The sequence below is a fragment of the Gekko japonicus genome, unplaced genomic scaffold (assembly GCF_001447785.1).
Source record: "Gekko japonicus isolate JY-2015 unplaced genomic scaffold, Gekko_japonicus_V1.1 scaffold459, whole genome shotgun sequence".
NCBI lineage: Eukaryota > Metazoa > Chordata > Lepidosauria > Squamata > Gekkonidae > Gekko > Gekko japonicus.
In genome coordinates this window covers 1,281,451-1,308,837 of record NW_015173137.1, presented here as the reverse complement: position 1 = coordinate 1,308,837, position 27,387 = coordinate 1,281,451, and the positions used below count along the sequence as shown (strand labels likewise).

General features: G+C 46.1%; 1 protein-coding gene across 9 annotated transcripts in view; it reads right to left on the bottom strand.

Annotated features, from left to right (window-relative positions):
* Positions 1-5,557: 5,557 nt before the first annotated feature.
* Positions 5,558-27,387, bottom strand: part of PCBP2 (poly(rC) binding protein 2) — a 26,701-nt gene continuing 4,871 nt past the window's right edge. The window contains exons 6-15 of one of the 9 annotated variants that reach the window (XM_015422229.1): positions 24,450-24,581; positions 22,556-22,684; positions 21,253-21,327; positions 19,373-19,459; positions 18,477-18,518; positions 17,180-17,252; positions 16,786-16,824; positions 15,588-15,643; positions 13,344-13,513; positions 5,558-5,954 (exon numbers count right to left, since the gene is read on the bottom strand). In XM_015422229.1, coding sequence (XP_015277715.1) covers positions 5,918-5,954; positions 13,344-13,513; positions 15,588-15,643; positions 16,786-16,824; positions 17,180-17,252; positions 18,477-18,518; positions 19,373-19,459; positions 21,253-21,327; positions 22,556-22,684; positions 24,450-24,581 — 840 coding nt within the window. In that variant the 3' untranslated portion in view covers positions 5,558-5,917. Of the gene's footprint in view, positions 5,955-10,396; positions 10,743-13,343; positions 13,514-15,587; positions 15,644-16,785; positions 16,825-17,179; positions 17,253-18,476; positions 18,519-19,372; positions 19,460-21,252; positions 21,328-22,555; positions 22,685-24,449; positions 24,582-27,387 lie in introns of those variants that run through there. The other 8 variants (XM_015422230.1, XM_015422237.1, XM_015422231.1 and 5 more) reach the window with 8 other exon arrangements.

The following is a 27,387-nucleotide window of genomic DNA, read 5'->3' as shown; positions in this document are numbered from 1 at the left end:
ACCTGGGACCTTCTGCATGCCAAGCAGATGCATTCGAACGGTTGGGTTGGGATCTGGGTCCCCTAATTCAGAGGTTCTCAGCATTTCATAGACTACATCCCACCAATCACACCATCAAGAAGCTGAGTCCCAAGGATGGCACGTATATGCTTGCAGGCACTGCTATAATCATTTAGAAGAAGGGGAGGAGATTGGATTTATACCGCCCGCCCTTCACTACCTGAAGGAGTCTCAGAGTGGCTTACAGTCCCTTTCCCTCTTTACAGTAAGTTTTAAAGACATAAGTACTGCAGGTAGCAGGAGCTGCAGTGGCTCAAGTGGTTAAGACGCTGAACTGCAGGCTGTGGAAGGTCCGTAGTTCAGCAGTTCAAGACCCGGGTTGCCGCATGACGGAGTGAGCTCCCGTCTCTAGTTCCAGCTCCTGCCAACCTACCCTGTTTCCCCGAAAATAAGACCTACCCAAAAAATAAGCCCTAGCAGGATTTCTATGCATTTGTGGTATAAGCCCTAGTGTGTCTTCTTGAGAAAAATAAATATAAGACAGTGTCTTATTTTCGGGGAAACACGGTAGCAGTTTGAAAGCAAGAAATTGCAAGTAGATAAATAGGTACCACTTCCGTGGGAAGGTAACAGCGTTCCGTGCGCCTTGGTGTTTAGTCATGCTGGCCACATGACCACGGAAATGTCTTCGGACAGCGCTGGCTCTTCGGCTTTGAAACGGAGATGAGCATTGCAACCCTAGAGTCGGATTCGACTGGCTTTCGAGCAAGGGAACCTTTACCTTTACTGCGGTAGCATTGTTGGAAATAAATTTTATTTCTGTGGCTTTAGTGGAACATCCCTGGCAGGGAGGATCAGTAGAAAGCAGCAAATCGGGCACGCTTGATGGTGGGCAAGGGGAACGGGCAATTAGGAGACACACCAAACATATATGAAAAGATCAGATGGATAGTCCGTGGGAGGCAGGATGGGCAGGAAATAGCTTTTCACACTTGGCTGTAGTGGACCGAGGACGAATTAGCAATTGTTGTGAGCACCCTGCATCCCACCGAGTCTGGTTCTGCATCCCACTGAATGAGCGCCACTGCCCTTATAAGCAACACCACAACTGTGCAGGTAAGAATCCGTTTCCTCTTCTTAGAAACATCTAAATTTACCAGCAACCCACACGACAGAGTGGTTTCTGTCCTTGCTAAATGGTCGCTGAGGCTACAGCTACTCAGTCTTTGCCTTGGACAAAAACGGAGAAAATCCACATGACGCTCATTTTCTTCCACTTCAGAGCTTTTGGCAAGGACAGTCCTGGAAGGAAGAGTGCTGCTAAAGAAAGGCACAGAGATGCTTGGCACAGGGAACAGAAGCTGAGAGAGGTATAGGACTCCGCAGTAAAGAGCCCATGCCAGCTCTTGCGAAAGACATTTGTAGGTTCGGCCCCAGGACTTACAGAAATCGAAGTTCCACACTTCTGCATGACACTGCAATTTAGGAGCCATAGGAAATTATTCATACTTCAGATCCAAATCCCACTAGAGGCAATATATACATGGCTGAGTCCAGTTTGATGTAGTGGTTAAGTGCGCGGACGCTAATCTGGAAGAACCGGGTTTGATTCCCCACTCCTCCACTTGCACCTGGCTGGATGACCTTGGGCAAGCCATAGTTCTGATAAGAGCAGTTTGTCAAGAGCTCTCTCAGCCCCACCTACCTCACAGGGTGTCTGTTGTGGGGAGGGGAAGGGAAAGGAGTTTGTAAGCCGCTCTGAGACACCTTTGGGTGGGGTATAAATCCAATCTCTTCTTCTCCAGCATTCCCTAGTCAGAAGGGTCTTCCCAGTAGCTATGATAGCCAGACCTCTGCACCAGAGCTACTATTAGATTCTGAACTGTGGTGTGTACATTTAAGGTGCCTCCAAAGTCCTGTTTTAAGACTACCAATACAGCATAAAACTTCTACAAGTCAGAACTCAAGTGAGATGACTCAAACACTCTTATGCTGCAATCAATTCTGTTAGTCTTTGAAGGCACCAGTGGCCTCCTGACTGATTTTGCTGCTACAGACTAACACAGCTACCTATCTGGTTTACCCTTGGGAAGCTCAAGAGAGACTTGCCAAGGCAACTAAGAGGAAGGCATTTGACCAGTTGCGACGAGGTTTGTCATTGATGCCAGAACTTAAATAAGGGCTTGCGTTTAGTAATCTATCGTGGCTGACAGAATGTTCAAATAAAATGCAAAATTGCAGATAGGCAGATGTGTGAGAGGGATGTCCATCGGCATGTTCCAGGATCCACCATGCCTTACTCAGTTTATGCTCACCAGCACGCATTATCAATACTTCATTGCTGAGTTCTAGCACTGAAAGTGGCTCTCAGGCTGACCCGTAGCTACAGAGGGGCATCTCAGGGCCTGGCCCCCCGGCTTACTGCCAAGGCCTCCTGACTTCCCATCCAGCCCAGGCCCCCCAACTCCCAATTTTTTATTTTATTTGTGCCCCCCGACTTCTTTGAAGGCCCCCCCAAATTAGAACATCCCGGCTACGGTCCTGCTCTCAGGTGGTGCTCAAATTATGTAGGACATAACAAGCAGCACAAATTAGACAAAAAAGACCAGGTTCCACATACTCTTCCACAAATAGACAACAATAGTGAATTGAAAGTAGGCCTAGCAACTCCACACCAGATTGTCTTAAAAGATAGCAGGTAGCTAGCTAGCTGTGTGTATGCAGAGATCCCCCGGCGGTACAGAACTCCAATGTGATTTTGACATTGAATTCAGATTACCTTTATTATTAGAGATGCCTAGCCACGTTAGAGCAGGTAAGCTTTAAAAGCCTATGGGTGATGCATAGCAACATCTTTGGAACGAGGGGAGATGCCAATTAAACATCATGCAGCGTCGTGATTAACACTGGCCTATAAAATCTGCTGCTTGAATCTCATGTCTACCCTCGACCAGGTGGCTTTCAGTAAACCACTCTTCGCTCCATCTGCCAGACAAGATGATTGTAAGGATAATGTAATGAGTTTGCCTCAACATAGAATCTCTCCAGCATTCGGTACCTACAATTCTTTAGCCAGTCATCGCTAAGGTCACCTGCAAACTTTCAAACCCTCCTCAAAGCAGCACAGGAGCAGAACTTCAACGTCTAGAAGTTCCCAGTAATTTAAGCTTTGTACCCTTCCAAATAATGGAGGTACTAGGTTTCCTTCAAGGCGAACGCAAATCAGTGGTAAGTTGGCATTTATAACATAGGCAACACATTAACGCAACCCCATTCTCAGTATGCCAGGGTTGTAGTTGCAACTGTAAATCCTCAAAAAACCCTTGCACGGAAACTCAGTGCTGGATTTCATTTTGCTTTGGTTGTAGTCCACACTGCTAGAACTGACAGGCTTGGCAACGAAGAGCCATGGTTGCCTGCAAGCATATGGGGCCATGGAAACCACACCAGTGCTATGCTTGGAACCATCTTCCTGCAGCTGAGGGTCTCTTTTCTCCCCTTCCTCATGGGGTCTGCTGAAGTGTGCTATCCTTCCGCCAAAGCCTCAAGGAGCCAGTAAGACCCTATTAGCTCCTCACCCTTTCCTACCTGCCTCAGTCCCATAGAACTCCCTTTCTACTCACCAGGCTTTCCAGAAAGAGAGGCAGTGCTAAGTCCTTCCTAACATCAGTGCCAGGCCGTTTGTAATAAAATGAGGAAGGCACAATGACCTCCCTGAATTATTTTAGCCCAATCCAGAAGGTGACTGCGTGCTCAAGTGGGGCAGGGTATTACGTTAGCTAATATTCTACTTCTTCATTTAGAATAGTGTGTACAGTTCCGTTCACTGTATCTTAAAAAGGACACTGCAAAGCTGGAAAAAGTACAGAGGGCAACTAAGATGATTAGGGGATTGGAGCACCTTCCCTATGAGGAAAGGCTGAAGAATTTGGGACTCTTCAGTTTAGAAACGGGACAATTAAGGGGGGAACATTATAGATGTTTATAAAATTATGCATGGGGTGGAGAGAGTTGACCATTTTTTCCTTCTCTCCCAAAGTGCTAGAACTTAAGGCCATACAACAAAGCTGATGGGCAATAGGTTCAGGACAGACAAAAGGAAATACTACTTTACACAGAGAGTGATAAAAAGGTGGAATTCGCTGCCAAAGGATGTAGTGATAGCCAATGTTCCCTCTAAGCTGTGGAGTCTTGTGAGCAAAAATTCTACTTTGTGAGCTGGTGCCATTAAAGTTGTGAGTGAGCGATTTGGCTACTGCATAAATTAGTTTACTCTGGAGCCCTCCTTCCTGAGCGAAGACAAAAATGTGTGAGCCAGAGGTTAAAAAACTGTGAGCTAGCTCACACTAACTCAGCTTAGAGGGAACACTGGTGATGGCCACAGGAATAAACCTCTTGAAAAGGGGATAGAACAAGTCTATCAATGGCTACTAGCCATGGTGACTGAGGGGAACCCTCCAAATTCAAAGGCACTAAGCCTCTGAACCCCAGAGACAGGAGGCAACAGCAGGGGAAGGCCTCAGCCTCTATGCCCTGTTGCTGGCCATCCAGAGGAATTGGTAGGCCACTGTGTGAGACAGGATGCTTGACTAGATGGAATGCTGGTCTGATCCAGCAGAGCTCTTATGTTCCTCAAGATCCATATTCTTGTGCAGAAGGAACATGCAATCAGTTGGCAGAAAGCCTTGAGATGTAGATGTGTGACAACCAAGCAGGTCACAGGATAGAAGCTGAGTTCCTCTAAATCTTCAGTGAAGAGTTTCTTACCCCAAAGAGCCAATCAGCTCTTGCTGGAGGTAATTTGTTCAAAACCAAGAATCACAAGGCACTCCAGAGATGGACGTTTACATAGCAAAGACACATGATCAAGTGGCTTTAGTTTGGCCTCTTGTGAGGCAGGACATTAATCTCCTTGTGTATAAACTATAGAAGTCACACCCTGAATGTGAAGTGCCTGAGCCCACCCCAAGAAAAACATTGCAACGGCAACTCCTGCAAATGAATGAAAAACGAAAGGAGAAAAAGCCAACATTTCACCTTCAGCTTATTCCTCTCACACACTAAGGGCTACACATTTGCTTTGCAGGATAGAAACCTGGAGCCCACCAAGGCACTTGAAAGGTTTGCACAAGGTCTCCGGTGTGGCGCCCACCAACTGCTTTTAGAAAGTGGGTGGGGCCAGATGAGGCTTCTGTCCAACAGTGTTTGATTGGCTGTGCAGATTTAAAAGATTGCTGTTAAGCAGACCTTCTGCCTGAAGTGTTGAGGAGTCACTGTAAGAGTTATGCACAACCTCACTCCCTGACATTTCATAGCCTCAGGTGGCAGCCATTGTCTATTTGCGCCACCACCCTGTGTCTGCAACCCCTGGTATAAAGGTCTGTACAGAATCTCCCTTGACTGGGGAGTGGCCAGCATCTGTGTTTTGTCTTTCATCATTCCCACGCGTGACGGCCACAGTCTTAAAACTTTTTGAAGATTTAAGCAGATAAACAAGTAAAGGTTAATGATAAAGACTCAAAAATACCACATTTCTATTCACAAGGAAAAAGCTCCAGTCCATCTTTTTATTTTTTTGAAAAATTCCTGACATTACAGAACTAAACTGAAATGTATTAATTCCACTCTTACATTTCATGACATAACAGAAAAACTTCATGAGCCAAGAAGGAGAGGAGGGGGAAGGGGGGGTAGAAGCTTATAAACTAAAATATGAATCAGCATTTTAACAGCTGAACAGAGAAAAGGAATTAAAATGCTGAGATTAAAAAAAATCATGAGTGGATGGGTAAAGCATGTAGAACTGAAAATTTACAAACTAGTTAAAACCTGGAATCGCTGACTGCTCAGAAACTACACAGATGGATCATGGGGATGAACGGCAGAAACGGGAAATGAGTGAGGCGGTTGCATTGTCCTAGCTGCTTCCCATTCCACCAGTCTCCGAAGAAAGCCTACAATGAGAACAGAAGGTTAAAGGCCTTTTAACAACGCAGACTACTTGTCCGTCACAGATGTGATTCAATAAGACTCAATCCTCCCAGCTGTACCAGAGAGCATTTTAAAAACAACAACAACAACAACAACCCAGGTCTACAGTTTAGGCTGGCCACGTCCCTCTTTGGCTGAGCATCTCATGGACAGATATTCCTGAAGAGAAATGCTTGCCAGCCCTTCCTCTGCTACCCATTTCATGCCAGGGAATGTAGAAAACAGCTGCAAACTTTGGATCTTGGACGCCCACAGTTGTTTCAAAGCCCAGAAGGAAAGATCAGCCTCCCCCAGACTTGCAGCAATAGCTTCAGCAGCCCCAAGCAGACAACCTTCCCTCACCAAGTGAAGTGTGGCTGTACTAGCTACGAGTGACCTAAGTAATCATCACCTTGCTTTAGTGCTGGGCTACGCAGCCACACACTGTTCTGCTACCCATTAAATCTTCCTCGATAGGTGACAATTCAGTACACTCCAATCGCGCCAGAACCAATTCAAGTGTCTGGCCCACGGAGGACGCCACTCAGTGGAAGGAAACAGTTTAAGGTACAGTCTAGGTTCAGCCAGCAATGGAGCTAAAGCAGGGTTCACGATAGCCTGACTACTGAAAATAAGCCATGGTGGGTTTGGCTCACAGACTAGAGGAGGAATGATCTCACTCTTCAATATTTCCAAGACTTATCTCACTTTTCTGGGTTGATCACGAGAGGATCCCAGGATGGGAGCCGGCTGTATTTGGCTTCTAGTTTGACTGCAGGACAGCCCCATTCCAATAGTTAATCCATCCTAAACTAAAACCACTGTGAACATAATTGTTCACTTTTAACGGAGACCTGAGCTAGATGGCCAAACTAAGGGTCTACATTTTGTTCTATCACTTTGACACTTCCCATGAAAATCAAAACATAATCCATTATTGCTTTTACAGCAGAAGGCAGCAGGGGAGAAGGGTTTGCTTTGAAGAACCCCTTCAAGCACTGCTTTCTAGACGTTGATACAAGCTTAACGTCCACACAAGACCCTGCAGGAATTACCACTCTGGTGTCCTTCCCCATCAACCCAGAGAGGTGCAGCCAGCTGAAACTACTTACCTTTTCTGGCCCCAGACCAAAGCGGAAATCTTTAGGTGCCAGGTATGAGAGCCACTTATTCGCACCTGCCGTACACTAGGAGGGACATTGAGGTAACTCAGCCACATGGGCAGATCCATGGGAAGGGCCCACATGAACCCATACCAGGAAAGAAGGTGGTCCCATTCCATCAGAAACATGTGCACAGCCAACCCTGGGTCGTGTCATTCAAGTGTTCTCCCTAGCCTGTTGTGTTCTGCAGGACCAACAGGGAAACTGAAACAAATGGACCTGTGGAGGAGTGGTAAGATCTCATGCTATACCCACCTCCTAAAGATCACACTAACTGAACAGCTAGTTGAGCTCATGCACTTTGCTGTGATGCAGAGTTTGGCGCTTTGATCGCTGTTCTATCGAAGAACTGGCATAGTAACAGAGTGAACCTGCCACCATGCCACATTTCTCTCCAAGGGGGAATAATTTAGCAAAAGCTGGTCACAGTTAAGGACTTCCACCCTACCCCCCCCCAACATTTTATAATGAAAGCCCTACCACTCTCCACACCTGATACTGGTCTCCACATGAATTGATAGCTTGCTTTTGGCAGAATAACCAAAGCCTTGCTAAATCTAGACAACCCTTCCCCCTCTTAGAAGGACCAGGGGAAAAAGACTTTGCAGAGCAGTACTGGGAGAGACAGTGTCACTCCTAACTCTGAGTAACCATGTTGCACAGCAAAACTCCAGTGTGTGATCTGTGGTAAGAGGACAGGCAATCAAACAGGCAAGCGCTGGCTGCCAGGCTGTTATAGGGAATGGTGCAACTTGCAGAAAAAGGCCAAAATCTCAAGAGTAAGAATAATCTGATCTTTTGACATATGCTTCACTGGCAGCACAAAATCCCAGATTGATCTGTGCCTGCAGGTTGCATCTAGTTTACAGTGGTCTCTCGAAGCAAGATGCTAAACCTACTTGCCTACATCACAAGAAGATTCCCACTGTTATGAACCCTTTGACCCAGACTACGAAGCCACCTCCTCCTCAACAGTGTTGCCAACTCCCCAAGGGGTAAATGTTGAGAAAAATCAAGCTGCAGAACCCAGTTAAGCTTCACAGGAAGCTCTTAAGCGTCACTTGAACATCCCTAAAGGGTTGATTCCATGAATGTGCCCCAAACCTTGGATGCAGAGCTTTCCTGGATTAGCTTTTAGCTACTATTTTAAGCAACTACTATTTTAGGCAAATGCCTCAGAGCTTTAGCTCTTTCATATGGAGTGCAAAATAGTAGACAGATTGATTCTAAGGAATGCAAATGGTTGAATTCACACCACTGATAAGGCTACTGGACCAATCATTCAGTAATACCACATACTTAATGTTCCTCTCTAAATAAAATTGGACAGCAGAATACTTTTTTCTACTCAGGATGAAGTTCAGGTTATGAAAAGACTTAAGAAATTCAGGCCCATATGGATGCCAGTGAGACAGTAAAACCAGGGACAGACGGAATCTCCAATCTGTTTCTCACTACTAAGTGTCATATGGTCACTATCTTTTACTAGTGGGAGAGTACTAGTTGAATAGTTTGAAAACACACAAACCGCTTACCAGTTGCAAGTTACAACCCATGAAATCAGCATCTACAGGACAGTATAAAACAAGACGGCCAGCCCAAAAATTTGGTTTAAGAGTGGACAGTTTTTACTTAATGTGGTTACACTACAGAGCAGAACAGTTCTCTTAAAAAAGTTACAATTGTGAAAGTCAAACTGCAGAAACAAGTACTAAAAAAGAAAGACTCCTGGCTACTCAAGGGCAAAAGGGTTTGACACAACTGCATAAGTCAACCATTTGATGGATCCCCCCCTCCCACACACAACAGGATCAAATCAGCCCCCCCCATCTCCCTGAATGCAGTGTGAAATTGTATAATCCAAGTTATCTAGTGAGTCAGTCACTGTGTCTTCTAGCAACTTTAATACAAAAGGATAAACACATAAATGTTAGCAGTTCAAAGTGTCGCTATTTCTTATTCAGTGTTTGCTTTGAAAGTTTGCGGAAAGTCTGTAAGCACCAGACAGTGACTGCTCGAGGAGAGTCTCCAATGTCCATGTTAACAACCCCAGGCTAAAGATCAAGGGGGCATTCAGGTACAGTTCCTCCATCTGCCTGTTTTCGGCTTAGTTTTTTTATCTTCAAATGAGCCCTTAACAGAGGAGAGGCAGGTGTCTGGCTTGAAAAAGCCAAGCAGAATGACTGGAACAAGGGAAGCCAATTGTCCAGCCCCCACAGATCACACTTCTCTCAAAACAAATTATATGCCTCAAGGAGCATCTGTTACGACCAGAGGCCAATTCTGCCTCCAGACAGGCAGAAGGTTTTTCACTTCAGCTCCAAGATACTAAACTTCCTGCTCTATTGGAACTCCGGGTTTTTTATCTTACAAAATAGAAAGCAGCCAATGCATTGGTAGAGTTCCTCACTGCAATGTGCGAGAAATATGCCATGCGCACTCCCTTGAATGATTCATGCAGACCTGTGCATGGAGAAAGGCTTTTCAAAGATCTGCCAGTCCCAAAGAGAAGGTTGCATGTACCAAAAAACAAACAAACATCAAGCCCCTATCAGTAAAGCAGGTGAATTATATTTAGATAAATGGGGTTAACACTTGCAAGGACAATCAGCAGTGTGTGTACAAGCAGGGCTTTTGACTCTTGTCCTAGAAGACACCGCTTTTAGAATATTTCAAAATGCAAGGCCTCTAAAAAAAGAGAGCATGTGCTGCAGTGGTTCACACCTCCACAACAGTGTATTAGGAACACCATTAAGCAGGGTCAAGCTTATATAAAACTTTAGCCTGGGGGTGCTGTATGACAATTCAATCAGCTTGTGGTCATCATTCGGTCCCAACTCAGGCACATCTGTGCACTTTCTCTTCATGATAGCTTTATTACAAGGACAGACATTGAAACAGGTTTGGCCAAAGTAGCCTCTTTTGCACAGCTTCAACCAAGGAATTGCAAGTGAGTATTTCATTAACAGACCCTAGCATTTCCCACCCTCCCCACCCTCCCTATTCCATGTAACAATGCAAACAAAGCTACTAAAAAGCAACAGCTACAAGCTACATAATCAAGATCACTACTGGACTCCAAAACTGGTTAATACACTTGGCTCAAATTGTCTTTGACCTAGCAGAGGTCGCCAGCGAAAAGAATACTCCATCCTAAAGGAATCACAAGCTCACTTTTTGTTTTGAAGTTTAAAAAAAAAAATCTCTTCCAAGTCTCCTCTACGGGATCCCCATTGCTGTCAACAATCTGCTGTTCCTCTAAGGCCACAAGCAGACACTCAGTAGGGAGAGAATCTCTGTTTTTCCGTTTTCAGTTTGTTAGTAACACATGGCACAGCTGAGGTGGTGGAGGCACCCTTAGCAGCAGACACAACATTTAGAGCCAGGAGAGGGACGGGTTTCATGCCAAGCAGACTGGAGACACAGGGGGCGGTCGGAAGAGGGTTGGGGAGGCTGGAGGGTGCGTCGGAGACCCCCGCTGTCGCAAGCGAGGGGGTGGTGGTGGAGGAGGAAGAAGAAGAAGGGGTGGAGGGTTGAGAGAGGTTGATGCTGAGGTGGTCGGGGATCGTGACGGAGGCTGCCTGGGAGGAGGGTTTAGCGCTTTCTAAACTGTAACAGAGGAAAAAAGGAACAAAAATACGGGTGGGTGGATGGGAACACCACAAAAAAAAAGCAGCACAGGACACAAACAGCTTATATCGCATGAACCTAGCCTGGGGGAAAAGGTCTGGGAGCAGCATAGCCAGAAGGAGGATGGGATTGGGGGGGGGGGATGCTAGCTGCAAGGGGATCTCAACATTCTCAAGGTGTACCAAGGTCCACTAACCTAAATATAGCCCCACCCTAATCCCCAAGCCAATTACAAACAAATTCCAGCTTTTGGTTACGCTAACTTTAGGTAATGAAGCAACAAAGTTGCTGCTTCAAACTACACATTCTCTGTTGTTGCCACAACACACACAAAAAACCAGATGAAACAATACAGTTGGGCAGTGAAATCCTATCAATTCTACACAAGTAGATTCTCAGTCCTTCCCACTCTTCTCCTCTCCCTCCACCCCCCACTCCCACGCAGTTGTCCCTACAGCTCCTGCCAGTATTTGAAGCATGCACTTAAGTAGAAAATGAATTCTAACAGTGTTTCCAATCAGAGGGTGTCATAACAAATGGGGAAGTCTTAACGGAACAAACCCAGATTTGACATGATACTGTTCTCCACCCTGGCAACTACAGAAGTCCCTGCATAGCACAGGAAGCCATTTTACATCAAGCTAGGGGGCATTAAAAAAACCCAACCAGTTGTGTGAAACTGAATTTCAGAACGTTGCACCATCACTGCACCATTGGACGGGGGGGGGTGGGGTTTGGACTAGATGGTCTGTATGGCCCCTTCCAACTCTGTGATTCTATGATTCTATCACTGGTTAGAACAAGCCAACCCAACACCCAAGGGAAAGCTTCGTTTGCTATCTTCAGAATAAAGATAGGCTTGCAGCATCGCAAATTCAATTGTGTTTAGGATGTGGTAGGGTAGAGTTTGCAGGTTTTCAAGGATTCTAAATGACAGCAAACTTCACAGATGTAGCCTGTTTCTACAGAAGGCAGTATACAACTCTTAGTAGGAAAACTGTGGCTTTTTTTTTTTTTTTTTGCTTGCGGACTTTCAGTAGATTTATCTGAAAAGCTCCACTTTCAGCTGAGGGTCTGCCGATAGCAACCAAGCTTTTGACAGTGCAAATCTATGCAGAATTACTCTAAACCTAAGCCCAGTCTCAGCTCAGAGTGAAATAGCTCTACCCAAGATAGCACTGTAAGACTGGTAGCACACTAAGGTGGCAGGTGCTGGTTATGACTGCCATTCTGCTGAATCATCAGTAAAGGAGTACAGAAACATTTGGTCTAATGTGAGCAAATTAAAAGGAAAGCACAAATGGCCAATGCCATCCTTAGGACCTACGTTGCACCTAAAGCAGACAAGGTACAGGTGACAGACAGACAAGAGCTGCTATCTGAAAGCAGCAAGGAATCTAAGGAGTGCTGCCCTAAAAAAACTGAAGCGGCACTTAGCTCCTACTCACAAGTTCTGACTTGGCCAGCGTGACCACTGAGAACATTTCAGTCTACATCATTCCTTCCTGGGAATCCTGAAACACCCAGCTGAGAGTGGAGGCTACTCTAATGCTTTAGGGGCAAGAGACTGAGGACAATGCAGCAGTGATGCATTCCACGTTCTAGCCGGTGTGAATTCTCATGTGTTTCTGGCCAATATGTGGTTATGAGCCACTAAGTCTTTAGTGGGGCGTTATGGCGGTTCATGGAGGCAAATCTGAAGGGTAATGGGGAAGCCCAACTCTGCTAATGTGCCACAGCAGGCCTGATGCTGGACCCTGAAGCTAAGCCACATCGTCTCAATCCCTAGCCTGCCATTTTGCAATGAACACTGTTAGCTACATCAGTGATGGCAGTGAAAAGAAATCTAGGACACACAACGCCAGCTGCACAGGCCTGGGTTTTTAATTATTGAAGTCAGAGCTCTCCATTAAGCTGATGCTTTTACTTTTTGAGCAGATCAGATGATCTCACAAGGCAAAGAGCTGCAAAGGGCCACTTGCCAAGCAGGCTTTTTAAGGACTGCTGCAGCCCGTAGCTGAAAGCTCTGCCATTAGCAAGGGCACATGGGAGAAGAGTAGCTGCAGGAGGCTTTGCAGTGGACAAAGCCACCTCTTTGAGTTTCCAGCCTTTTCAGCTCAGTTAACTATTTAGTTCTGTGCAGCCTCTGCTTAGAAATAAATACAGTTTAGTGCCTCTAGGTGTAGACACAAGACTTTCAAGCAGCAGCGTTCACATTAGCTTTGTCAGAAGTAAGGGATGGTCTGGCAGGAAAGCTACCATCTACAGGGGCATACATATCCATTCTGTGTATCCCATTTATGTCAGCCTCTATTACGCTGACTCAAATACCTTCCTGACCTCCATTACCACGACTGAGAAATGGATTCTACAGAGTATTAACAGCTCCCGCCCACTACTGCTGCATCAGGGAAGGGAGAAGTGTGGAGGTAGTGGGGTTGTCCAGGGTGGCGGGGGGGCCTCTAGCTCAGCTCTGCCTCGTATCAAAAAAGTTACCCTGGTTTTAGAGATGCTACAAGTTTCCCAGTTCTGCAATTCAAACATGCATTAACAAGCTGCGTGCCATTCCAAAAGGCTTACCTGACATTAATTAGATATTGAGCCAGGCTAATGCTGGCTGCAGATCCAGTTATGGTAACCTGCCGGTCAGTAGAGCCTTCCACCGGATTGGCAATTTTGATCTGCGCCCCAGACATCTGGCGAATCTCATTGATCTTGGCGCCCTGACGCCCAATGATACAGCCAATCAGCTAAAAAAAAGTAACAAAAAAGCCACTTGTCAGAATGAAACCCAAGGCTCCAAAAGTATACCTGTTTTGTGTCGCCATTTCCTCTAAAGACAGGAAAGATCCCTGGTAAACACTAATCCATCCAGAGCAGACTGACATGTACCTCACCACATTTTCACTACTAGGAGACTACACTGCTTGCAGGCATGTAATGGCGTCTTCCAACTAGCAGTCATGTGCCCATGGGCATACCAGAAGTTCACCTGCCTGGCTGGCCTAGCCTGCCATCTCTTGTATCACAGACTGTATCCTGGTTTGCTTTTCTGAGGACCAACAGAATTCCTCACAGCTGTATGGGAGAGAGCGCTCAATAAGAATGCTGTTCTTTTTAAAGCTCACTAAAGCAGATGTAAATGGGGCAAATGGAAATCAGCACCAAGGTTTGGGTAAGAAGAAGAGAAGAGATTGGATTTATACCTCGCCCTTCACTACCCAAAGGTGTCTCAGAGCGGCTTACAAACTCCTTTCCCTTCCCCTCCCCACAACAGACACCCTGTGAGGTAGGTGGGGCTGAGAGAGCTCTTGACAGAAACTGCTCTTTTTCAAGAACAGCTATCAGAACTACGGCTTCCCCAAGGTCATTCAGCCAGGTGCAAGTGGAGGAGTGGGAAATCAAACCCGGTTCTCCCAGATTAGAGTCCACGCACTTAACCACTACACCAAACTGACTCTAGTGTACTACAGCACCAAGCTGTAGTACACTATCCTTCCGGAACAATTTAAATCCGGATTCAGTTAGCTCTGGAAATTGTTGTAGCAAGCTTATGAGGTATCAGCTGTCAACTGGAAGTCTGACCACAGATCTGGATAAGAATCATTAGTCTACATACCCACTACAGGTTTAAGAAAGTCTGCAATCTTCCTTTAGGACTCTTGAGTTGCAAGACCAACAGATGAATGTCAAGAATCGAGAGACTTCACACATAAACTCAATTCACGGGTTTTCTACTGCAGGGAAAGATTAACTAGAGCCTTACCCTAGGTTGTTTTTTAATACTAGAACCACTGTAGCTTCCCTCCTGCACATTTGTTTTACGAGGATGCCTTATCAAAATTACCCAAGGGAGAACGGAACTTCAAAACCCTTATTTGCACAATGTATGGAAATTAAGGCACTGACAGAAGTGAACTCTGCCAAGCAAAGCACACATGTATGAAGTGGGTCGACTCTTGGGCTTCAAAATTGGATTGATCCAGCTGAAACCCTGTGTTAGCCAACCAGACCACCTAATTTCATCATTTCTTCTGGAAGCATCTGCAACAGCCTGAGGTCATCCCATACAAAGCTGCAAAACCTTTGACAGTTACCCAATTGTGTTTGGTCTCAATTGTTCTCTTGTCTGCAGCAGTGCTCTCTCCTAGGGCCAGGCATTGTTCTCAGCTGCATCAATTTGAGGGATGCCTGTAGTCCTGAATATATTTATGCACTCATGGTTTAAAAAAAGAAAGCTATGGAAAAACCTGTAAAAAGATTCAGTCTCTGGCAAGTCTTCACTTGCTCTCACACATTTTAATCCTTACAGGCACAAACATTTCTCTACAGGATCTGACTGAACTCAAAGAGTGTAGTTCGCAGGTTTTTTGTTTGCTTGTTTAAAGGGAAAAAGATAAAGCGACAGGATCAGGCTTTTGTACTCTGCGCTTCTCAGTGGGCACTATTCTCTGCATTCTGACCCTTCAGGCTACTCAAACCCACATTGTGTTTTCCTCCCCTTCAACAGCCTGAAACAAAATGCCTCCACACCCATTTCCCAGAGTGCAACTTTCACATTAAAATGAGAAGAATGAGGAAGCAACACTGTTCGTTCACCTCTCAGTCCATCTTAACCCAGAAGCCCTTTTAAAGAGCGAGAAGTTTAAAGGAGAAGTTCAGATGAAACTATTTTCATGCTACACGTCTGTCCCCCATCCCCAACTGCCCAGCAGCTCCTTGCAATGGCTCTTGAAGAGACACGGGAGATCAGGGCGTTGACGTCACAGCACTAGCCCAGCACCCAGCTGCCGAGAATTCTGAGCACCTCAGCAAAATACTTACATCATTTGGAATGGTGAGTTCATGAGAAGTAGTCTGAGCTGAGGCATCCAAACCTGCTGAGACACAGAAAAGGCCAACCATTTCAATGCAAGGCTTGGCAAATGGGCACAGAATAGCGGGTCGGGGCAGTCAGGCTAGCAGATGCTGCAGGAATTCACTGCTATCCTGAAGAGGTTTCTGGAAAGAGCAAGATGTTAAAACCCAGGCCCCTCTTCCTCAGTGCCACAGAGCTAAAGGCTCTGGTTATGAAGCAGATACCAAAACACCAGGTTTTTATTGGGTGCAGGGAAGGAAGAGACTGCACTTGTCCACAGGAGCAGAGAACGAATGAACCAGCAACACTCTTTACACTCCCACAAAGCAAAGGCAAACCTCAAAAAAAAAAAAAATATCCACACAAACACGCTTTCCATTCTGGCTTTCTGGCTGTGTTATTAGTGTCCTTGCTGCTTCAGAACACAGGAGTTGGAGGCACCCGCTGAACTGACCCACAAAACTAAGAAGCAGGGGGTGCTGGGCTCCAAAGTCCATGTTATCCCAGATGTTTAGGAATCAAATACATGACATACACCAGTGATGGGGAACCTTTTAGAGACCGAGTGCCCAAACTGCGACCCAAAACCCACTTATTTATCGCAAAGTGCCAGCACGGCAATTTAACCTGAATACTGAGGTTTTACTTTAGAAAAAACAACTCATACACTAACTTAAGATGATCCAAACAAAGTAAGGAAAGCAATCCCAAATGCTTTCATTTACTTAAAATTATTTGGCAGAGAATTCGACACTTTAATGATGGTCTGGGCCTGGCTGGGGTGATGGCACGCGTGCCCACAGAGAGGGCTCTGAGTGCCACCTCTGGCACCCGTGCCATAGGTTCGCCACCACTGACATACAGACGTACATGGCTGACCTTCACAAGCAAGCAGCTTTCCTAAGAAAAGGAAAGATTAGACACTCCATCCTTTCTATTACATTCTGCTCTCCAAGCAGATTCCAGCTGGATTTTTCTCTGGTGGGGAAGTTTCATCAAACACAGTCTTCTGCGAAATGTCACACCTATACTGTTTCACTATACTTTGCAGTTCTTTACACTGTTCTATGGTTAGCAGAGCCAGCTGACTGGGAAAAGAATCTCCCACCAGAATTAACACACAATACAGCAACTGCAGGTTGGTTGGTTTGTTTCAGTCATTACCCCAATAGCTTTTCCCATCTGGAGAGCTGGATTCAACGCCTGTCAAGATACAAGGGACAATAAGTGTGGGTGGTCCTAGCTGAAACCCTATCAGACTTTAAGCGAAAAAACAAACTTTCATACAATTTGGAACAACTGTCCGGATCCTGGCAGCTGGAAGGCAACTGACAAACCTGTTGAAAGGGTGACTGGGTAGAGAAGGGGAAGCCGAACCCTACCTAGTCACCTGGTGTCTTGCTTTCAGGGGCACTGAAGCCCACCCACTCCAAGATTATTACCTGTGGACTGTCTTTTTCTAAGTGACATAATAGTGCTTAAGCCCAGATTTGTATTAAAGGGTAAGTGGTACCTCTTGGGACGGCTAGCTTATACGAGAAAGAAGGAATTTCCATACCACTGAATCCAGTGTTGCCATGAGACATTGGAAAGTGTGACTGTTGCATTGCCAACTGGTGCAGCTTGGTCAGCTAGAAAGGGGGAGAGAGGGGAAACAAAAGGTTGACATTAGGAATTTCGCAGGTCTACTCATTCAGCACACAATTTAAAAGAAAAAAACCCCAGACACTGCAAGCTGAGCATGAGGCACTGCCCTTTGGGGGCAGAAGATTTAAGAGAAGAAAGACCAGGTTAAGGAGCAAGCGCTTCCCTGAGCACAGATGGGTGCAGATAGAAGGAAAGCACCATGGGTGCCAGGCGCCCCAACACCCATCTCCAAGTCCCCTGGCTCAACAGAAGGCATCTGCAGTGAAATTGTGACAAAACACTAGGAGACAAAGCACAAACAAGGCAAAGTAACACAGAGACTGATTTGCAGTGGTGCTTGGGACTACACCATGCAGGACTCTGTCAAGCATTTGGAAGGGAGAGGTATATCATGAGGAGTGACCGGAATGGAGTCAGATGCTCTCCCCAGTATCAAAGTGCAATTTTCTAGCTCCTTTTCCTCCCCCAGATCTAAGTTCACCCCAGCCCCACTGTTCCCTGCTCTAAATAGACTATGGAGCAGAGATCAAACGCCTAGGCGCCCTTCCATAAGAAGCTGGAAGTACCTGAGTCTAGCTTGACACCAGGAGGTACTAGTAAAAGGAGGACAGGGAGGGAAGAAAATCCTTTCACATCATGTGAAAAAACAGCTAGCTAAGTGGCTTTATCATGAGCAGAAATTGCATTAAGGAAAGGCATCTCGAGGGAAAGCCCCACCACCTTCTAGCCACACCTGCAGAGACTACACGATGCATCCAGCTTCACGTCTGGAGCTAAAAAAAGCAGAGGTCTGAGGCCAGCCTCCCCTCCACCACCACAGTGAAGCACACTACACCAGATGCCCTGTACCCTGAACCAAGAACCACAATGACAGTATACCATGGAGTTTTGTTGTTTTGTTTTATTGGGGGGGGGGAGTTTCAAAACAAATTGGCAGGAGGGGGGCGAGCGAAACTGGAACTTGCAAAAGTGTACCAAGCTTCGCTGTGCAAGTGTGTCACGGGCTGGCAGGAAAAGGAGGACAGATCAAGATTGGCTACATAAAGAAATAACTAAACAAAATTTGAGGAATCTGGTTTTTAGGTCAGATTTTTTTTTTCGGTTTCAAATCAAAACAGACTTCTAAAACTGCTTGTCGAGAAAGCATGGAGAAATTTTGAAGGGAGAAGTGGGGTGATTTCAAGACAAGAAGTGTAAACAAAACTTACATCTGGCTGTGGAATGGCATACTGTCCTTGAATGGTATAGGCCTACAAAAAGGAGGAAAACAGTCCTATTAAAAACCATTGGACAGCCACCCAGTGACAGACAGATTTTCAACTAGGCAGGAAGCCAGAGAGCTGAGTGGGGAGAATTGTTGGTGGGAAGCCTGAAGGCAGGTCTCTTAAGGGGCTGCTTGAATTGGCTATAGGTGTACGGTGTGAGAAGGGAAACTGGTCCCCACCACAAAAAGGATTAGTATTAATAGCTGGTTGCTGAAGATCTATTGTGTAGTGGAGGATTGGACAGTGCTACAAGCCCTCCTGCCCTACATGCGTACTCCAAGCCAGACCCCAAAGGGAAAGCTGAATTACCTCCTATGCCTCCAACTGCTTTTAAAAGCTAAGAGGAGCCAGCTGGGCATTTATCCCCACACCACTAGGTTTCCCCCGGCACTCCATACTCCTAGGAACCTGCCATGGACAAGCTAGAGCCAGGAGCTGGCTAACTATACTCAATGGCAGAAAACGCATCTGGAACAATAGGGAGATGTGCAGCAGCCAAAACTTGACGGTTCTGGGAATTACGCTACTCAAACAACCCAGCAAGGCAGTCACTGTTACAGGGGCTTGCTCAACACTAAGTGAGAAGGCTCTGGGGGGATACGAGTCTCTCACTTCCAGGGCCCTGGGAGAAGTGCAGCCCCAAGTTGGAATTGACCGAGCAGTTCCCACCTGCAGGGCTGCTTACTGGCCTGCCAGGTAGTGTTTGGTGGCCTTAAATCCAGTTCCCAACGAACAGGAGTTCACAGCACAAGCCGCCACCACCAGTCTTGCCACCCTTGTTGGCAGTCTCAAAGAGGCCAAGGATTGAATGGGCCATGGAGACTGAACTCCCCTCTCACCTCTTGAGGTGGTCCCTCCAGGTCAGAGTTGAGGCACATTGATGGGGCGGTGTGGGGGTAGCTTGCACTGCCGCTGCTGTACCTGTCCTGTGGATAAATAGAGGACTTCAGTCTCCAGGGCTGTCAATCCGAAACCTTTCGCTAATACCAAAGTCATAAATTAACTTACTCTGATCAAGGGCTAGCCTGTACTAGACAGATGCTGGCTTACTCCGACTCGTGTCACATCAGCAGCACAGATGACAATACGAGATTTCCCTGGGGGGCGCAAACCCCCAACTGTCTGCACCTGTGTGGGGGCAAAAGGGGACCTGCAGGGGTACGACCCTTGCTCTCTAATGACATAACAGGACTACGCTGCCACAAAAAAAATCCCTCACTAGGATGTGAGCAAGCTACAGCAAATCGGTAACCTCCTATGTGTCTTTCCACTGCCTAGCCAGCTGTCAGAGCCTCTGGAGGGTAGGTAATATGAATGGGGAGGGGGGAGGGAAGAAGAGGAAAGGGACTGAGGCAGGAACGGGACCACGACAGCACCTTTTCTCCCAGAAGGAGTCATCAGCCAGATCTCCCAATATAAGTGGCATATAAATGTATAAACACTGGGTGCACTCCAACCAAACCTGACCAATTGCTGCCTCTTATTTGCTGTTGCTGGCTGAAGCTATTAACACCCAGCACCACTTCTAACCTGGATAATGCTCTAGGCTCCCCCCCGCAACATACTCTTAAGCCTATTTCTGAAGCATTTTAACTGTTAATGTAGCCTTCTGCCCCCCCCCCAAAAAAAAAGATGGAAAAGCTTACACAGGGGGGATTGAGGCACTGTGCTCAACAGCAGTCAAATGACCAAGTCCTCAAGAGTGTTCCAACTCCACTCCACATACTCATGCAAGAGGCCTTTCCCCTGGGTATGTAGTTGGAACTCTTGCTTCTCAAATCCATGCCCCTCCCCCAATCTCATGCAAGAGCTCCATGCTTGAGAGGGTTGCAGATATCAGCAAGGCAGACTGGCCTTAAGGGTGCCTTGCAGAGCCTACCTACACTCACACAGCTCTTTCAATCTCACGGACTTCAGATACTTGTAACAGGATTCCAGCCAGCTGAGAGACTGAAGATCCATCATGTAATGTCCACAACGTTGTCCTGTCATACTGAAAGTTTTACCCTTGGACCCCACCCCTCCCCTCCCCTGTGCACTTCAAGCAGTTTATCTACTTAAACCAGAAACTGAGCCAGATTCAATATCACACAACATATTTGACCTAACCATGTGTCATTCCAGTTGCCCTTAAAGCTCCGAGTTGCTCTAGAGGTTGGCATGGACACCAACCAGGATTTCCTCCTCACTTCATCAGTGCTCAGGGTTCCAGGCCTCCCATCACTTGTCCCTCTCTTAGTTGTCCCCTGCTGCTTCAGAACTCACTGTTCTGCCCAATTCAAGGTCTCCTATGACAACCAATCACTCCAATTTGAAATGTTACCTCTAGACTAAAAAGGTCAGAGAGACAAAATTTAGGCCAGCAAATAGGCCTGTCTGGAACTGTTACCTCTAGACTAAAAAGGCCAGAGAGAGACAAAATTTAGGTTAGCAAATAAGCCTGTCTGGAACAGATCTGGCATTCCAGCTGAATTCTCCCCGGCAACCCCAGCTACTGACTACACCAATTCCCAGTGAACACCAGAGCCTGAACATTCAAGAGCAGCCTCCAAAGAACAAAACCAAAAGCAGCAGAGGTAGCACTGCACTGACCAGGTGGGCAGCACAGGTGATAAGCATGCACAGAGTGGTTTGATGTGTGCTGGCAGTGTTGAAGCTTGGTATAGAGGCTACTACTTCTGCCCCCACCCATGCCCAACAAGAAGAGGAAGGGCCTTACCTGACCGCCTGCAAAGATGACAGGAGAACTGGATGGCTTGGGCCGGTAGGGGATGGTGACACCTTTAGGGGGAGACTAGAGAGGGGAAAGAAAAAAAACATGGTTGGTTACCAAGGATTCTCTCCAGCATTAAGCTCTCTGACAAGAACAACCTCTTTCAACAAGCCCCTAAGAAAAGCAGCCAAGGCCTGCCAGGAGTATCTGATGCTTGCCTAAGTACAGACTACTTGCACAAACAAAAAGGGCAACTGTGTGAGGCACTGCTGTGACAAGAGAATCACTCAGGAAAAGTCACAGCACCAAGAGTCCTCCAGAGGACAGATTTAGACTTTTGGTTCCCTCAAAATCAATGGATTTAAAAGCAAAAGGCAGACCTGGATGCTGCAGCATCACCCACAGGCGACATGGCTAAGGGCCAAGCTACCCACACTCAATCAATACAATACAGAAGGGCTGTGCACCACCCAACCACCTTGCTTGCCCTTGCGTAGGCAGACAGCTATCTTACTGGCATTTGAGAACTAGGACTATTACCGCTAGTTAATTAGAACTACACCATGAGTATTTATTTTATTTCTATTCTACCTTCCTCCACAATAGGGATCCCAAGGCAGCTTACATCCTTCCCCCTTTCCTCAATTTTATCCTCACAACAACCCTGAGAGGTAAGTTAGGCCGAGTGTGTCTGACTGGCCCAAGGTCACCCAGAAAGCTTCCATGGCAGAGTGGGGATTCCAACCTGGGTCCTTCCTAGCCCAATGCAATAACCACTACACCACGCTTTTATACTCAAGTGGCTGAAAACCCCTTTCTCAGGAAATGCTGGGCTACTATGACCACGCTGAGACTACTATGAAAGAGGGCTACCCCCACATTGTTTCCAACAATGACTCATTATGGGGAGATTCCACAAATTTGCTCCAAGTGTAAACATGAACCGCTTAAGAACCCCCAACTCGGGCAGTTTCCAACTTCAAGTTGGCAATGAATTCCCCAAGCACCACTTCGACCACAGCATACCCGTAGCTAGGAAGACAGAAACTGAAGCACCCTGCTGCTACTTTCTGAAGCAAAACAAGCATGCCAAGGCAGCTGTCAGCATGGGAATTCTGTATCAGCTGTTCCAAATCGAGAAAGCAGCTGGCCATAGTCCAGTGACAAAGCCTCCTTTGCCCTTCTGCTGCAGACTCAAAAGCTCTTAGCAGCCGGGACTCTATATATAAAATTCTAAGGGAGTCGGGGTTTTTTGGGTGGCCCAGTGTGTCTTAAAAGAAAGCAGGCTGCCCCCACCCTCATGACTTACCTCCAGCATGACCACACAGATCTGTTTGACGCATTCAATGATGGACTGTGGAATCCCAGCAATGGTGATTGCTCTCTCAGTAGAGTTGGGCAACATGTCTCCTGCTACCTGGACCTGTGCCCCTGTGCTCTTAAGATTAAAAAATATCAAGTCAGACATTCTCCTTCATAATCTTTTTTTCCAGCCTCACAGAATGACTGCTGGTTTGTTCTAGATGGAAATAGTATATCCTCTGTCCCTGTAGACATGGAGAGATTAATACTAGCCACGCGCAGGGACACAAGTTTACTGCATGACCACCGTCACACCACAAGCCATAATATTTGCCTGCCAATCTGGTGCTCCAAGATTGCTCAGGACTCTAAGCTTTCTTCCAGAAGGGAAAACGTCTCTCTCATAATTGCGTAAGAAGCCTGACAGGAAAAAGCCAACCCAAGCATGCAAATATACTTTTTAAAAAATTAAGCAGACACTTTCTTCACTGTACTGTAGCCAGAGGAACAATGCTGAATCCCTCATTTCCCTTTTACATCTCCTTCAACATTCTGTTCAGCAGTCAGGCCTTAAGTTTTCCTTATCAGAAGTAGTGATTTCACAAACATCTGGATCAAAGTGGTCTATTTATTCAGCCTAGGAATAGCTTGGAATATTCTGGCTCTGGGCAAGAAACAGGCCAATCAAGGCTTGAGATCTAGATCCAAAACGCGGGTCAAACAAGTAGATTAAATTAATGTATATTTGTAAATTCATTATGAGAGTGGAGATGGTAGCCTCCCAGCAGTCCTAAATTTGTAGCTGGTGTTTAAACTATAGTACTTGCCAGCGTGGCATACTTTCCAGGGAAGAGAGAACATTGAGAAACCCATTGGAACTTGTGTTTCCTGAAGACTAAGGTTGCCAAGATAAAAAAACTTTAACCCATCCATTAAGTATACAGAAAGGCAAAGGAATCTAAATGAAAAGGAAGGATTCATCTCGTATGCTTTAACAAGGGTAAGTGAACTGAAAGGGTCCATAAAACATTCCTTTTATTTTATTTGGTGTTAGATTACATGTCTGAAGGTTAGGTGATATATGAACTTTCTGGCAACATTACTATAAAGATCCCCCTGTCAAAGCACAAGCAATTAAATATTTCCCCCCACGACACCAATAGCCTTTTTTGCCTTGTTCCACTTACTGGTGTAGCCCTCTCTTCCAGACTGACATCAAAATGACACCAATATGACCACCCACTGTTACTTTATATTGATGCTGCTGTTAAGATTAGGAAATGCAGTAAACCATGTAACCCGCCAGAAGATTTTGACTTCAAGAAAAAGTGTGCAAACCCCCACCACCACCACAGCTCTAAGCATCCATAATAATTTGCAGGGGTCAATACAGACTTGCACTGTATCCCTATGCTCTAAGTAATCCTCTAGATTCATCTTTTTTAAAAAAAAATTGATTTGAGTACAAAATTAGTAATTGTTTTTCATAGGCAGACAAGGTTAAACTTTATCTCTCACTATGTATCTTTCCCATTTAACATAACAGAATCCTCCATTTAAAAGAGAACCTGAACAGAACCCAGGACAAGAACGTTCCAAGGCTCTACCTGCGACCTATGTGATAACTGACTGATTCTGGAGATCAGAAGGGAGGCAAAGGGAAGGCAAACTTACAAGAAGCACCTGACTGCACTATGACTGGCTCCAGCTAGTCTCAGTTTCATAAGGCCTAAATATAAATGGCTGTATTAAGCACAATGACGCACAATCTATGTATTGCATTTGAGTACTATGCGTTTGGCACAGGGTGGGATGGGGGGAGGAGATAAGATGAAGGGGAGTGTGGAGTCTGGAAACAGCAGCAAGCAGCCCTCACAGGGCTGGGAGTCAAGCACACATACCTCTCTGATCTCCTTGATCTTACAGCCTCCTTTCCCAATAAGAGAACCACACTGACTGGCAGGGACCACAAGTCTCAGGGTAACGGGTGGCCTGCTAGAGGCCGTGCTGTTAGTCATTGAGCTGCTGATATCCTGAGAAACAGAGAATATTAACTTTGAACAACTAGAGCTTCAGAGGGAGGCTTCAAATATGCACTTTTACCAATTTGTTCAGCCACTGGAATTTCAAATACAGATACAGAAAGCTGTTGGGGCAAGCATACACCTCAAAAATACCACTACAATCTAAATATTCATTTCTTAACACAGACCACTAATATTTGGCACCTGAATGTGTTTCCAAAAAGATCAGGCATGGTTGTATCCAAACAGTAAAACATGGAGATGTTAATTCTGTTCGCTTCTGCACCCCATCCTAAAGACTAAGTTCTCCTGAGCAAGACTCAGAATGAACAGAGTATGTATACACATTCGGCAGTTAAGTCATCTCATAAGCAACAAAAACCAGGTACTTGTGTTTCCCCAATAACTTCATTACACCAACAAAGATTTTTGTTCTTTAAGGAGCACTTGTACCAATAAGGTCTGCCCTGCACCTTCCAGATAATTTTTTCCTTAGGGAATGTGTTCAGTACAGTTCTAGTGACACGTTAGGAAACAAGTTTCTATCCACATTTGCCATAACAGGTACGCACCAATCACCACCGTCTATCACAACCTGCACTATGGAACAGGAGACAGTACTACAGCTAAATGTTAAAATCTAACCTGGCCAAATAGTCAAGCTTCAATTCGTCCGGAAATTAGAAAGGAAAACCATGTATTCGTGGCCAGAGCTTAAGCACAGTATCTTCAAATTTGGGGCATTATGTAAACTGTACCAATTACATTTCCGAAGAACCTGAATTTGATAGCTGCAGAGCAAGCTTCAAATCTCCATGCGGAAAGCAAGGAGACAACACCTTCCGCTAATCAAGGACAGCAGCTAAAACCCTTTTAAAAGGAGGTGGGTCAAGCAGAAAGTGCTCCAATTACTGCCATTCAGCTAAGGCTCAGTGGCTGCACTTCAGCAGTTAAAAGGCTCAGCTAATACCCCACCCAAGCAGCATCCCTGTGGCAGCAAATCATGCAGACAGCCGTCTGGTTTTAAAGAGGACATATCAGTATACGGCTTTGTGAAATATTTCATTGCTAAAACAAGGTGACTCTCATCTGACCACATCTAAGTCTATGCTTGTTCAGATTGCTGTCATGCTAGTCCTAGTACATTGCTTATCAGATGTCTCATCATATTGATTACATTGATTTACACTGTGTAATCTACTTTTGAATCTTACTGAGAAAGGCAGACAATAAATATAGTTTTAAAAAATGGGAGTTTGCAAGGGTGAAAGACAAAGTCTAACCCTTCAAGGAACAGCAAACCAAACGTGGAGATGCTCTCTTGAAACAGCACAAACACAATCAGCTAAAGGAAACTGTGTCTTCAACAATTCAGCAGGTACCTCATGGCTGGTTCCACTTACCCACTGGCTCAAGACAGCAATGTCAAAAAAGTTTATTCCCGTTTTCAAAACCAAGTGTCCTAGCACCCATTACCATGAGGTTTGCCTGTTAGCTTGTAACCAAGGCAAAGACAAATAATGAACCCTCTTGTCCCAGTTCTAGACACTTCAACCACAGAAAAAATGGAAGCAGGATCATATGGGAACAGAGTGTGATTCAAGTCCCAGGATATGCAAGGCACACAAGAAGCTGTGCAAGAGGCAGGGAACGTTTCCATTGTGCCCCCCTCCCCGCATTATTAAAGGCAAACAGCTCTACAGTTCTATTTTAGATGTTTACCTAGGACAAGTTATAGTGCAGGTTCATAGCATGGACAAGTGCAAGTGATGCGGGGATGGGGGGCAGTCTGACATAGGTTTTTACCTCCTAGGTGAGGCCAAAGCATTCTAATTGCCACTGGGAGGCCCAGATGTCTTGCAGGAGAAACCCTCTTCCCAAGAGGTATTTGGGACTCCCACTAGAGCCGGCTGAGATACTGCGGCTGCTATGACAACTGCAACACGTTAGCTGAGAGGCAACAATTTCTCCTCGGAATCACAGCATCTTGGGCTCAAGCCACGAAAGGAGGACAACTTTCAGGTGCTGGCTCGGGGGAACCAAGGCAACTAAATGCACAGATGCACTATGCCAGATTCTGATGGTGCCGCTACTGGCTAGTGTGTGCCGGAGTACCCCTTTGGAGGGAATTTGCTTGGGAGGCTGAATTGCAAGAAACCATCTACCCGCTGCACAACCTGGAGGCCTCCCAAGGCTGGTGGCCTAGCGCTCCTTGCTCCATGCGTGGCCAGATGGGAGTCAGTTCTGGGCTTTGCTTGTGTGCAGGATGCAGCTGGTCCCTCCCCTGAAGCAGGGAGACTGAGGGTGGGAACGTGGCACATACAGGGAGTGTGCTGGGGCACAGAGACAATGGCCTGCATCCACAGACAGAAGGATTTCCACCTCCAGAGTGCAACTTTCTCGCCTCCTCCTTCCTGTTGAAACTCAGAATGGGGGCATTTTGAGCCGCAGTGGGAAGGGGGGAAAAGAGAAGCTGTGCTCTGTGGGTGGAAATTCTTCTGTCTGTGGAAGCGCTCCGATGGATCCGAGCTACAGGGAGAAGGCTGCAGCGCTCACACAATGAAAGTTTAGCAGTGCAGCTTTGTTTGAACAGTTTCAATGCTTAATGAAACACAGGGGTTGCTTTCTAGCCCGTGTGGCTGGTAGCCTGCAATAGGAAATCTGCCCAAGAGAAGGAGCCTGAGACGGCAAGCCATGCCCTGCCCACTTTTTAAGCAAACTTGAGTATGAACCTTCCCCAGGCAATGATGCTTGTCTGGGGAAAGGAAATCTAGTTGAATCCTTACCTGCAAAACAAGCACACATCTACAGGCCA